The sequence below is a fragment of the Maniola jurtina genome, chromosome 16, assembly GCF_905333055.1.
Source record: "Maniola jurtina chromosome 16, ilManJurt1.1, whole genome shotgun sequence".
NCBI classification, from domain to species: Eukaryota; Metazoa; Arthropoda; class Insecta; order Lepidoptera; family Nymphalidae; genus Maniola; species Maniola jurtina.
Genome location: NC_060044.1, coordinates 6,741,751 through 6,755,682, shown reverse-complemented (window position 1 = coordinate 6,755,682; position 13,932 = coordinate 6,741,751). Strand labels below are relative to the sequence as shown.

The 13,932-nt window shown below is 37.7% G+C and overlaps 1 protein-coding gene across 1 annotated transcript in view; it reads left to right on the top strand.

Moving 5' to 3' along the window:
- LOC123873283 overlaps positions 1-13,932 on the top strand; it is a 272,851-nt gene that overhangs the window by 250,858 nt on the left and 8,061 nt on the right. The window contains exons 5-8 of the mRNA XM_045918073.1: positions 10,890-10,993; positions 11,697-11,801; positions 13,178-13,268; positions 13,654-13,847. Of these exons, the coding sequence (XP_045774029.1) occupies positions 10,890-10,993; positions 11,697-11,801; positions 13,178-13,268; positions 13,654-13,847 (494 nt within the window). The remainder of the gene's footprint in view (positions 1-10,889; positions 10,994-11,696; positions 11,802-13,177; positions 13,269-13,653; positions 13,848-13,932) is intronic.

Genomic DNA, 13,932 nt, shown 5'->3' with positions numbered 1-13,932 from the left:
ATGATCGAAATGTATACATTAAAAAAAATATTTCCTGACTGACTGACTGACTGATCTAACACTTTCGAATCTTATCCTTCAGAGAAACTTCTCTACTCTTCTCCTTGAAACGTTTTTACCAAGAACAGAAGTCACACAAGGAGCAACGAGTAAAAAATCATTTGAGATATAAATATCTACTACGTCTACGAGTGACCCAGTACTCGCCACTGGGACACAATAAAACATCGAGACCGATCCTGTAACTATACAGTAAACCGGTAAATAAATAAATGAGTGCAAAAAGCGGTTTTAAGAACCCCCCTTTAGGCGTCGCAGCAGCTGCGATGCAGGCTCAAGGCGAACCGCCCGCTTCTTTTAGGCCGTGTTTTGCAACTCAAATGCGGTTCTTTTTGCGCTTTTTCCACACTGACTAGACTCCAGCAGCAATTTACAAGTGAAAATGTAGTCCGTTTTTATCTGCTTTTATATTTATGACTTGGAAAAAGCTAAGTTATTGCCAATGACCGTCAAGTGAACGAGTACATAACTTAAGTGTTCCCATTAATTTGTACCATTGACATTATTAAGTGTGTTGTGAAGAATCTTAATGATACAGTAATAGTTTGTGACTTGTGACGGTGTGCCGGGAAAACGTGTACGACGTTTTAAATATTTTAAGGTAGGTATTTTACGCCTTCAGGCCATAATATAAACATTTATTTATCCAGATTTACATCGGTCGAATATTACAAGTTAGGTTATTATCAGTAGATACATAAGTAGGTACTGCCCTGTTTAAATAATGTTTTTGTATTTTAGAAACTGTTAAATGAATACATCCAAAGAACACTTGGAGCATGTAATAGAGAAAGATAACAAACAATGAACATAAATTACCTTAAGCACGTTATGGGATGGACGGATTCCTTACAGTCAAGGGAACAAACCTCCATAATAATTTAACTTTATTTCTGTCAATAGGTATACTTTATTTAATCGAAGCTTCTATTCTTCTTCAAGGGCTTCTTCTGTACTACCTACTGAAAGTAAGCCAACATACTATAAAGCTCTAGCCCGCCTAGCCATCGCATAACCAGCCCAGTCGCAGATATTTCTGAACCACGACTTTTTTCTGAAACCTTTTACTTAGTTTTACCTATCATGATGATCTAAGTAAAAAATGGTGATAGGTAATTATGGTTAAGACCTCCTCCTCGGCCTCCTGATCGAGGGACCTGTAACGTGTCGGAGTTAGCTATGTTCGTTTTAAGCAATTAAGTATCACCTGCTTTAACGGTGAAGGAAGATATCTTGAGGAAACGTGCGCGCCTGAGAGTTTTCCATAATGTACTCAAAATGTGTGAAGTCTGCCAATCCGCACTTGGCCCGCATGGTATGATCTATCAATGACAGTACCTGTGATGTATAAGAGCATTCTATATATACTTTTTTTTTTCTTTAAATCTGGCTTTACTCTGATTAGCCAATGTCAAGTTTGTGATAATTTCAAGTTATTGAATTTATACAAGTATGGACTCCGTCTACGCCGGCGCCCGCCGACATACGCGCGGCGCCCCTTTGGAGCGCTTCCCAGTCAGTTCCACCACCAAAAAACACCAACTACCTAACACAAAAACCAGCCACTCTTAACAAAAAAAACACTCCAAACAAGCACAGCACGCGCGCCAGCAAACGCCATCGCAGACGAAGTCCCTATATATACTTATTATAATGATAATTGACTTTTCTTCGTTTGATGGCGCGTGAAAGAAATTGTACAATAAATTAGAATATACATAACTAGTAATTACCTAGATTGTTATTTTAAATTAACTAACTGGTCGGATTTAATATCAAAACATAAACATGTTATTGTAAAAACAGCTAGTAACAAAGTTCAATGTCACCAATGGATAGTTCGTCACGCATTTCTCACAAATTAATACAATACAAATATTTATTGACATTCCAACCATACTGAACGATATTTTTCTGTTTCATAGGTGCATAATTTACGGGAAACATTTTAAATTTATTTATTATGTCCGTCGAATAAAGTATTTTGAAAATTGGACACTTTGTTTTCCCGGGATATAAAGTTCCTTGTATATTCGAGATTCGTCTACCGGGCTGTAATTTGTTGTCTGTCTGTCCATCTGTCAAGAAAACCTATATGGTGCTACCCGTAGACCTAGAATCATGGGCAGGTAGGTAGGTATTATAGCACAAAAAACATAAAAATCCGAAAACCGTGCGCAATATTTTTTGATCTATCGTGCAAAATGTCGAAAAAATACCCATGTACGGAACCCTCGGTGCGCGAGTCTGACTCGCACTTGGCCGGTTTTTTTAAAGACTGTAATGCAAGAATCTCGGTGGATGCTCTTGTCGCATATAGAATCTACGTACTAAGCCACAAATTCTTGATTTACAACTTGACGTGTGGACTGTACACAAAAGGAATGACAATAAACGTAAAACACTCGGTCCCATTGCCCTTTATCCGGTCGGTTGCGAGAGCCAACACGCACCAATTAGCCGTCCCTTACAAGTTAGAGGAGTTATCTTGAGCAAATTATGTAATGCCTTTTCGGATATCACTAATGGTATAACAATAAAGCCTAGTTTTGCTCCTAGATTAACTACTGTCAACGATGCTTCTTCACTTTACTATCTAATGCAGTCTAATTCTTGCGATTGCCGTTTTGTTTTGTTGATCTATTTTCAATTTTAACCAAAATTCCGTCCAAGATTTAATTTTTATAGCAGTCATGAATGTGAGCTTTAAAATTTTGTTTGAAAAGCATCTAATTAAAATATGTAGACCCGAAAATATTATATTTTTAAGTAGCTTTCCTCGCTGCTGCGCGTTAATTAAACTGTAAACTTAGCTGCTTGTAGTTTATAGACTATTTTCGCAACTTATAGTACGTCATGGAAATCCCTTAAGCATTGCCTGCGTCTGAAAAAAAAACGTAGTAACAAACTAACCATAATTTTAATTTGTAATATAATTACTAACTCACTAATCAATACTATTCTTAAGTTTATTATTATGGTATCAAAAAAAAACTTGTATTTAATTTATTATTATTTTTTGTATGGAAATAAATAAAGCTTCGTTATTATTATTATTATTATTACCAATGAAAATGTTCAAATATAGTTAGAACCTTCTATATACCTATATATTTATCTGAGGAATAAAGAGTTTGACATTTTTTCTATACAAATAATGTCAATACTTCAATTTTATTCCTCAGATAAAAGAACACTTCTCGAATAGGGTGGAAGGCTTTCACGGCTAGTGTAGGTAACTACTGGAGGAGAACTTCATGCTTGTCAGTTATATAACACAAGTAGCATAATGCAGATAACATGGAGTAGGTAGGTAGGTAATATTTTCATGTACGAAACCTAGCTTGCTGCTACGAGTATTGCAGTAGTAGGTACAACTAAAGCTCCTCGTTTGTTCGCCGGCGCGTGTTCTACAAGTAACGGTACGCTAACGCCACGCCACTGCAAGTAAATGAGAAGTGAGAACTATGTATTGTGGTGCTTTTTATTTTGGTTTGTTGAGAGTATTGTTGAAAATCGTACACTTGTATTTTTAAACCTATGTAATACGTATTCAAACAAAGTCACGTCTACGCCTATAAAGATTTGCGTCATGTATTGAACGCGGCGTACCTAGGTAGGTACATTTTATCTTCGTTATTATAATAGTAGCTAATACTTGCGACTTCCTTCCCGTGGCTCTTTTAAAATCCCGTGGAAACTCATTGATTTTCCGGGATAAAAAGTAGCCTATGTGTAATCCATCTATCCAAATCCTAACTCCATTCCATTTCAGCCAAATCTGTCCAGTAGTTTTTGCGTGAAAGAGTAACAAACATCCATACATACATACTTACAAACTTTCGCGTTTATAATATTAGTAGGATCTACGCTAGAGTTTGGGAAAAGTTTTCATTCCAAAAAGCTGGACCATAAAACTGAATTCACGAAATCATTACAAATACCATGGACTACAAAAGCAGGAAACTTTTATCAAATAATATGGGCAATCGGAAGTGTTGCCGACCGCAAACGTATCTACCGCAAATGGTGAACGAACCATTATTAGACTGAAACAATCGCTCCTCGGCAATGAGTTCCCAGATGGAATATCTTTATTCAATAAAGTAATGTTATCATCAAAAACCGGCCAAGTGCGAATCGGACTCGCACGCAAAGGGTTCTGTATCATCGTACAGTGTATACGAAATAACACTTTTTCATCTTATTAGTGATGTAACCACAAATGATGATGATTCTAGGTCAACGGGAAGGATCCTATAGGTTTTGATTCCCTTGACGGCTCTTGACAGACATGAAAAGCAGACGGACAATGAATAGATACTTAGTAAAAATAGATATAATTACTTGATAAAGAAACTTTCTACTTACTAACATTGATAATAATTATTTAATAAGGTAAACATAGGTATAGTATGATGTAGGTAATATATCCCAAAACATTACCCTATGTTCGCAAACTAAAAAGCCACTTAAAATTCTTCATCAAGGATATTCAAAGACGTCTTTTGACGTTCACCAGAAAGTGGAGCAACTTTGCAGGTCACGCTTTAAACTCTTTCAATGAAAGCTCTATGCCCCGGAGGACATTAATAAACGATTACTAACTTACAAGGGAACCAAGAATGACTCATGAACTATAGAAAATCCCAATCTCATATCCATTTTATTTCTAACTCGATCTCAGTAGACCATACTTCATTTTTTTTCATTCCATTCCATCAGCCTGTATGCGTCGACTACTGTACATAGGCCTTTCCAAGAGCGCTTCACGAAACACGGTCGTCAGCCTTCCTCATCCACCCGCTCCCCGCCATCTTCTTCAGGTCATCGGTCCAGCGGGCTGGAGGTCGTCCCACACTGCGCTTGCCGGTACGCGGTCTCCACTCCGGAACATATCTGCTTTGAGCTTCATACTAACATCAATTAATTATGATATGAACTTTATTACTAAATGATGCTCGCGACTTCTTCCGCGTGGTTTTACGTTTTGAAAAAATCCCGTACGAATTTTGCGGGATAAAAAGTGGCCTTGTCAGTTTCCGGGATGCAAGCTAACTATGTACCAAAAAGAAAAGTCGGTTAAACGGAGAGGTCGTGAAAACTACCAAACACTATACAGATAAACCAAAAACACTATAAGTATATAGCATTTATGGATTTAGCGTAGGATCCTAGCCATATTACGATGAATATTGAACGACTTTAGGATCCCGTGCAACAAAGGGATGGAAATGTGTTGTGGTCGATAAAAAAAAATTATGACAGCTGTTGATACCTAAAGTCACAGGTAAAGCCTGTAGTTTGTTACGTAGGAATTAGGTATGCCCCAGCAGCTAAAAACTTTGAAATTCTGTCGATTTTCGATAAAATTAACAAAAAGGATTATTTTTCATTGATACACTGTGATTATAACTGTGCAGGAAAAGCATTAAACTTTTAAAAGTTATTTTAACATAAATACTGTAAACCATTCCAGCGAATGGGAGAGTACCGCATCCGGTCTATTTACTTTAAACGAAAAGAATGTTGAATTTTATTGCTTATATTTTTGGCAAATTTTCTTATGCCGTTTACTGACACCATTGTTGATCGCAGCTACCACCAATATGTACCTACAGAAAATTATGATAGCAGTTGTTCTCAGCTACATAATATGTATATTGTACAGTACGAGACAGGTTGAGATGGCAATAGGGGTGGGAACGCCCTGCACACCCGCACAGCACCCCTGCTAACCTGGTGCGGGATAGCGCGGGTGTACAGGGTGTCCCCCCGCCTCATACCCCGATTGCCATCTCGACCTGTCGCGTACTAACTTTGTTTTATTTTATTAGTAACATGCAAGCTAATGCTCGGCATACGTTGCAATGCCGACTCGCACGCCACTTATTGTGTGTTAATATGGTGTTAATGGTACTTCTACTCGCTATGTCAGAAATGTTTACGTAAGTGCCAATAACAACTGTACTCAATTGGATCACAATGCGCAAACGCATAGGTAACGAACAGACAAACATCAATTTAATTTTTATAGGCACATTAATGAAAATAAAATATTTACCTACTGCGTTGATACGCAGACGTGATCGTCTGCGTTTCACGGAAATTATCACTAGATCAAGATAGTAGATACAGATATTTTTCTTTTTATTTCTTAAAGTAATCTGCAAGATATTCCGAGGAAAATATAAAAAAAAATTGACGTTATACTTTGACGAATAATTTTGCACTTCTTTGTTAGCTACGGCCAAAGGCACCATGATCTCATAGTTTCTGATCGTTCCTCCCTGTGTTGGGGCAATGCGCAAAGAAACTTTCAGCTTTTATGAAATAACTAGCCGATGCCCGCGACTTCGCCCGCGTGGATTTAGGTTTTTCAAAATCCCGTGGGAACTCTTTGATTTTCCTCACAGGCTCTTTCGCTATAGGTACTTTATAGATCGAATATACGATAAAGAAATAAATAAAAATACTTTTTTATTTAATTAAACTTTGCTAGTACTTTTGAATCGTCAAATGCATCTACCACTGGCTCGGAATGCCTATACGCATACGAATGTAACCTGTTGACATGATTGTATTTGTATTTTGTAGTGTTTATTTTTATCGCCACGTGGCCACAATATATACGTGGTCTCGTAACACACGTGTTCACAAATACACACCCATGGGCGGAGCTTTACACTGCAAATGTTTTACACTCTTACAATGTTAACGAGAGTGCTTTTTCTAGAGCTTTCTAAACATAAACAAAACTGCATGTCGCCTGACAGTCGACGGTCGCGGTTCGTGTACTATTTCCCTATGTCGATTTTATTTTATTATTCGACTAGTTGACCCGTCCTGGCTTCGCTTGAATCGTTCACGCTTTTCTTTATTTTAAACCGATAACCCAACTTTCACAGAATCCTTACTCGTATATAACTTGAAAATGACGGATTTTCATACAAATTCTCATCCCTTATTTAACCCGTTTAGGGATGGAATTTGCAAAAAATCTTATTGAGTGCCTGCGTTTATATAATGAACCTAGGTGCCTACTGCCAAAATTTCAAGTTTCTAACTCTAGTGGTTTAGGCTATGAGTTGATAGATCAGTCAGTCATCGAAATTTTAATTACGCAAATGCAACGTTTATCGCGATATAACATTATACGCGTGTGAAATCTTACCAAGTTTTATTATTTACGATATTCCACGGTGGGCAAAAAAAATATTAACATTCTAAACGAGCTGATTACAAGTCTAGATAGCTCTATCATATATACAGTATTGTCATATTTTATCGTTTTCGGTGTTATTTTTATCGTGATGATTATGATTTTATTTGTCTATGAAATCTAATACCTATCCATATTTTCGGTAGTTTAGATATAAAATTATAAAATAAAATGCGACATAAAAACCGAAATGAAAAACTTAGGTACCTTGCTTTTAAGTTACCTACTTACTAGGTACATTATATTATATTTTATCTATCATTATTACAATTTTGGCACTGCAGTTAAAATTTTAATTTTATTTTTGTGATTTAATTTTATTTCTGTGAAATGAAGACATTGCAATCATCATCTTGCTTATAATATCTATCTATAATATATACCTATCGGTATACTTACCTATCAATTTCTACATTTAGAAATAAATCAATAAATATTATGTCAAGTATGGTCAACGCTAATCTATATCATTATTAAAAACACGCCATCTACTCTTCCTTGAACTACTCGACGTTCCATGGAGACATCGTCGCCTCTAGATAAGTGACCAAAGAAAGTGTGAATGCGAGCACGTACAGCAGAGGAGTCGCGGGTATTAGTTGGTATAAAAATATTTTAGACAAGGAAGGTTAGTGTAGGAACATACAAAACGCTACAAAATTGTTGCTATTGTTTGATGTATTTGAGGTGAACATGTGGCATTGTTGTGTTTGCGCAGCGGCCGTGCGTTGTGTCTAGCGGACCGGACGTGGGACACCACATCCGCTGAGTGTCTTTCATAATATTATTTTCTTGCAAGTTTTTGTAAACGTTCATATTGATTCACCATGTATAGCTTTAATTTAATTAGGTAGGTAGATGTATCCAGGATATAACGTTACAGTTGGTTTATCATAATAAGTAGGTATGCAGCGGCGTGGACAGGGTTTAGGATAATGGATATGAATCAGCAGATCATAATGAATCATAAAATAACCCTTCCTTTTGGCTTTGCCGTAGTCGGGTAAAAATAACCACTGAGATGTTTCAGTTGCGATAAGCAATGCTTTCACGCGACGGTAGCCAAGTGGTTAAGACAATTCGGGAGGACTGGAGTTCGATCCCGGGCACGCGCTTCTAAATCGGAGTTATATGTACGTTTTAAGCAATTAGGTAAATAAAATATGCATGCCTGAAGAGTTCTTCATAATGTTCTCATAGGTGTATGAAATCTATTAATATTAATATTTGAATTGAATAATTGGTGGTACGTGGTGGACTATGACTAAAAGCTTCTCATTCAGAGAGGAAATCAGCGCTCAGTAGTGAACCGGCGGCGGTGGGTTGATGATGATAAAGCAATGTTTTGTTTGATATCTTTATGGCCTGCATGCTATTTTATGTACGAGTAGGTTAGATACATACAAATATTGGACTTCTTATCTAAAAACAAAGCAGTTAACTCTACTATATACCTACATACACACCTACACCACTAATAATAATTGAAGCCTCAACATCTCAGCGGGGGTGGATCTGAAACCTGAAAAGGTCATTCAAAAGGTCAAAGTTCAAGTTTGACTATTATTGCACCCACTGTTAGCACAAACTTCGCTTAGTTGAAGGGAAAATAGAAATTGTTACACTTGTGAGTTAAAACACAACTAAGAAGTGTGTCTGTCTGTCTCCTTGCTTTAGACGGCCCAGCCGCTACACAATTTGCTGCAGAGAAAGCTTGCATGGTGCATTCCAGAGAACGACATTGGATGATCAAAGAGTTCCCATGGGATGTTAAAAGATCTAATTCTACACCGATGAGCTCGCAGGAATTATCTGTTTGGTACAGTAATAGCTTGCATCCCGGACACAGATATAGGCTACTTTTTATTCCGGAAAATCAAAGTCTACCCAATCTAATCATCATCCAGTAAAATATAAAGGCAACTTGATAAAACTTTCACTAGTAGCATTAAGAAAACTTTGAATAAACAGTAAAATCGGGGACATAATATCGTTTAGTGTAGTTTATCATAAATAAAGGTTTCCTTGTTGCTTTTGCTCAATGAGACTGCCAAAGCAACGTTATTTGAATAGCTTGTAGGTAGGTATTGTGAACAAGGAAAATCAAATACTCGTAGTTGGTTCTACCTAACCACAAATCAAAGGAAATGTTTTATGGTTTGAGACATCTGCGCAAAGATATTTAAAAACAAGTTTTACATAGGTAGGTAGACTAAGTACGTACCATAGGATTGGCCATGGTTAACTTTTATATTTTGCATTTAATTTATATCTATAGGTACCTACTAATATTTTAAGAGAAAAGATTTGTTTGTTTGTAGTCGATAAACTCTGACACGGTTTTGATTTCTTTCACCATTAAAAAGCTACTTTTTCCAGAAGTAACATAGCCTATACATATACCTATTACATTATTCTACGTAGGTATAGACTTAAATTTCACCCGAGCGAAGCCGGGTGAATGAGCTAGTGTATTATAAGTCAGTTTCTAGTTATTTAGCTTTCGTTATATACCTAGGTATTTTTTTTTACTTGTAAAGTGCATTTTTTTCCATAATGTGAGCCAAACTAAGTTTGTTCAAAGCGCACTACTTACGAATGAACCCTTCTTAAACATTACTAGTATTTTTTGTCTTATTTTCTATCTCATTCATCTGAATTAGCATTTAATCCTCTCTAGTGTACTCGTATATAGATAGGTATTTACTATTTATCGTCTTATAGTGGTTATTGCTGAACATTATATTTCATATAACGAGTGACTGTCGGCATATGCCGGGTCAATTAGCATGAATTAACGCTAGATACGCGGGGCCCGGCAATAAATTGCCCTATTGAATTGATCATGAATAGATAAAGGTAACGATAACATATTGAAATTGAATGGTGGACTTTAACGTTAATTGATTGATGTTTGCGAAAACAAATATTGTTTTAGACTTTACATTTATTTACCATCATTCATTCGTCCTATTTGTTGGTTACATCGATGCTAGGTTATGATTATTTATTTATCAGAATACTATTTGTTAGTTACATCGATGCTTGGTTATGTTTATTTATTTATAAGAATACTATTGATTGTTTCTTAAAATGTTCCATCCGACTAATAAATCGATTCATCTCTACGAAATATTTTTATAACTGCCATGCTGGCGTTGATGACTTTGAAGGGTCCAAAAAAAGCAGATTTTGCCCACAAGTGATATGACTATCGGCATTGGAAACATATATTTACGCGACTGCCCAAATAAGCAGTGTAATATTTTCAGGGTTCATTTATACGTTAGTTTCTTTATTCCACCATAACTTCTAAATGCCTGAACGTATGTGGATATATGGAGTATCCACAGAAATCCAAATAAATACATTTATATCTATGGGAGTATCGTTAGATCCTTGCATCAACCCGAGTGACACTGGCGACATAAAGTGAAAAAATTCAATATGGCAGCTGCGTGCCTGGTTGCGCGTGTGCGTTCAAATGTATTTTTACTTTTAGTTCGTTTTTTTGGCAGGGCAGTCGGGTTTATTAAATTTTTATGAATTAAGACTGGTTTGTCCTTTATGGTTACCAATTTGTAACCTCGTGGTCTCTTCTTTGCAGGATACTATCAGCCCGCGGGTCCGCTGATAAAAGAGAGCAGCGCAGACGCAGAGCGAGCGTTAGCCAGATATCACCCGCCACACTACCATGCCCCGCATCCACCTGTAAGTATCGCCTTTGTTTCCACTATCCTCATCATCAACCGATAGAAGTTTATGCTGGGCATGGGTCTCTTGTAGGGACCTCCACACGCCACGGGCTTTCGCCGCGCCCGCCTGAATCCAGTGGCTCCCAGCGTCTCGTTTGATGTCTATCCATCTAGCGCGGGATCTTCTAACGCTGCGTTCTCCGGTCCGAGTTCTTCATTCTAGCACCTTGGAACCGCAATGTGTATCGGTTTTTCGAATCATGTGCTCTGCCCATTGCCAATTCAGTTTTGCTTACCCGTTACGCTATGTCGGTTACTCTGGTTCTCCTACGGATCTTCGCATTTCTGATTTGATCACGTAACGAAACTCCAAGCATAGCTCTCACCATCGCTTATTTCTTTACGTGGATCGGCACCTGCGCAAGTGCACAAACTGTGCATGATAACGCCTATACACGCGTCAAAATCTCTGTACGCATGTGCATGTCGCGAACGCGAATATCACATTTGTACTCACTTCCAAAAACTTATGAACATTTGCACGCCAAGACTTGTAGCTACCTACAACATGCCCGTCGCTCGCAAACCACTCGTGAACACGGCCAAATTAATGTTCTTATGATGCGCGTTGTGTGCAGAGTTCGTGCGCGTGCGAAGTGCGCACCTGTGGATCCGCCTATTGAGTTATTCAAAGGACTAATAGAAGGATAATTTTTCAGGTACTACAACAGTATGGACCATACTACCCAGCGGAGCTATGCTATGGGCGGTACTACCGACCGCCTGGACCCTACCACATCCCGCCACCACAGCCCGAAGCACAGGTAACTAAGAGCCTCTACAGTTTACAATTTGTTTGAGCTCACATTTTATATATTTAGAATAGGTGGTAAATAAGCGCGAGATAGTGTAGCTTTTTACTCGACTGCACCAGAAGGGAAGTAGGTATAAGTTAAAAAAACGTGAAACCAGGTGCCAGCCCGTGCATCAAGCTTCACGCAGCTTTTGCAAAGCGTAATCAATGCAAATGCAATCCATGAAAAAGCTTTGTCGCGTTGATTGTGCTTGGGCTGCTGAGTTACGTAGGTAAATATTATCCCTTGTAACGTCTTATATGTTGTATGGATTTTTCAATTCAGGGCGACTGCCGCGGCTGTCCATAAAGTTTTACAGCAAAGCACATACCAAGTTAGTTAGTTCAATTGATATAATGTTATAATAAACAAAAAAATTAAAAAGTCGCGAGCAGTGTAACCATAGATATGTATGTAACACACACAACAATATTGTGCTCATATTTTGAAAAGTTACCTTTTTAAAAGCTAACACTCGAGCTACAAGTACCTAGAAGCGACATAATAAAGTAAAGTTGTCGACCAAAGACGATTCCGAACTGCGACTGAACAAGTTTAGAAAGTCTGGTCACCTTGTCCGGTTCAAATGGCAAATTTAATTAAGGGCTAACGTAAATATACCGACCGGCCTACGTGCGCGTGACTTTTGGTATTATGGATATTGATTTATTTATCGTGTCTGTCAACCTTCGCATGTAGTTAAATGCTTTTCAAACATGTTTTCAAATCCCTTGATACCTGGTCGTAGAGAACCTCTTGATTTATCGCTAACTTAGACACATACACACATCGTGCAAATCGTGGCGTTTCCAACGCGGCTCTTAGATGTCACGGCGAGAAGTTAAATAAGTATATAACTCTCTGTGTTAAGTAATCTCACTCTGATCTGACTTTTTGTCTTTGTCATTATGGTATTACGTAACAGGGAGAGCGTTATATTAACTTCTCTCCGTGGATAGTTATAATATTAATACGAGTAGGTGCATACATTTTATTTATTTATTTATTTATTTATTTATTTATGTACCGCCCACAGAGTTACACATTTAGATTAAATACATGTAGGACCAAAAAGATATATAATATATACATTTCAGTACTTACACAGACGCATGCATTTACAATTTTAATTTTACGTTTTACTATAATATCAGTACTTTTTCTACATACCTAATTACCTATTTAAAATTTTGTCTAACTTAACTAATTCCATTTTGTGTAATTTACAAGTTTTGTTTATACAATATTATATCTTTAACCTATTCCTTAATTAAGTAATATTCTTAGACTGTTTATCATTAGATGCAGTCTAATAAACTTATTTTTATGTTTCTTTGTTTTTTCAGATGGTAGGCGTCGGAAGCGAGCCGTACCCCCCTCAGTACTACGGCACGCCACCATGTTACCAACATTCCCCACAAAGGATACCATATGTAGGTTAGTAAACTTTCTATAGTTAGCAGGTATTATTTCTAAAATATATTTTATGCTTTTGAGAATTTTGTATCACGTAATGAAAAAACAAGGTAGCGCCCTACAAGTGTATATGTATGAAAGATAGGGGTAGAAGATGAAGGTACTTATATGTCCCTCCCTATCTTTCATACCTAGACTTGTAGGGTGCTAGCACAGTTTTACGATCGTAAAACTGTGGTGCTATACCTACTCCACACAACGTCTCCAGTCTCCACCACTCATCATTTATGTTACGATTAGGTATATAAATATGTATAAACCGTAACAATTCCTAAGACGTGGGCAATGTCGTGACTATGCATAGATAAGTAGATAGGTACTTTAAATTTGCCTTTTTCATCTTCAGAATACCGAGGATGCCCGTGCCCACTAAACGCGTGTCCAAAAAACGTCCTTATTGGGCCCGCTACTGGTAAAGCCCCGACCGGTGGCGGCCCAGCGGACGTTCCCTCGGCCCTCGCGCCGCCCGGGGCCGCCTTCCGACCGAAGGTGCGGGCGTGCGCGCTCGACTCCGCCGCCGACAACCACGGCAGCGGCAAGGTGAGACCGAACACTCCTTACTGTGTCTGTTCGTTACACATAGCAGTAACACCATTCATGCGATTAAATTCATGTTTGCCTTTTA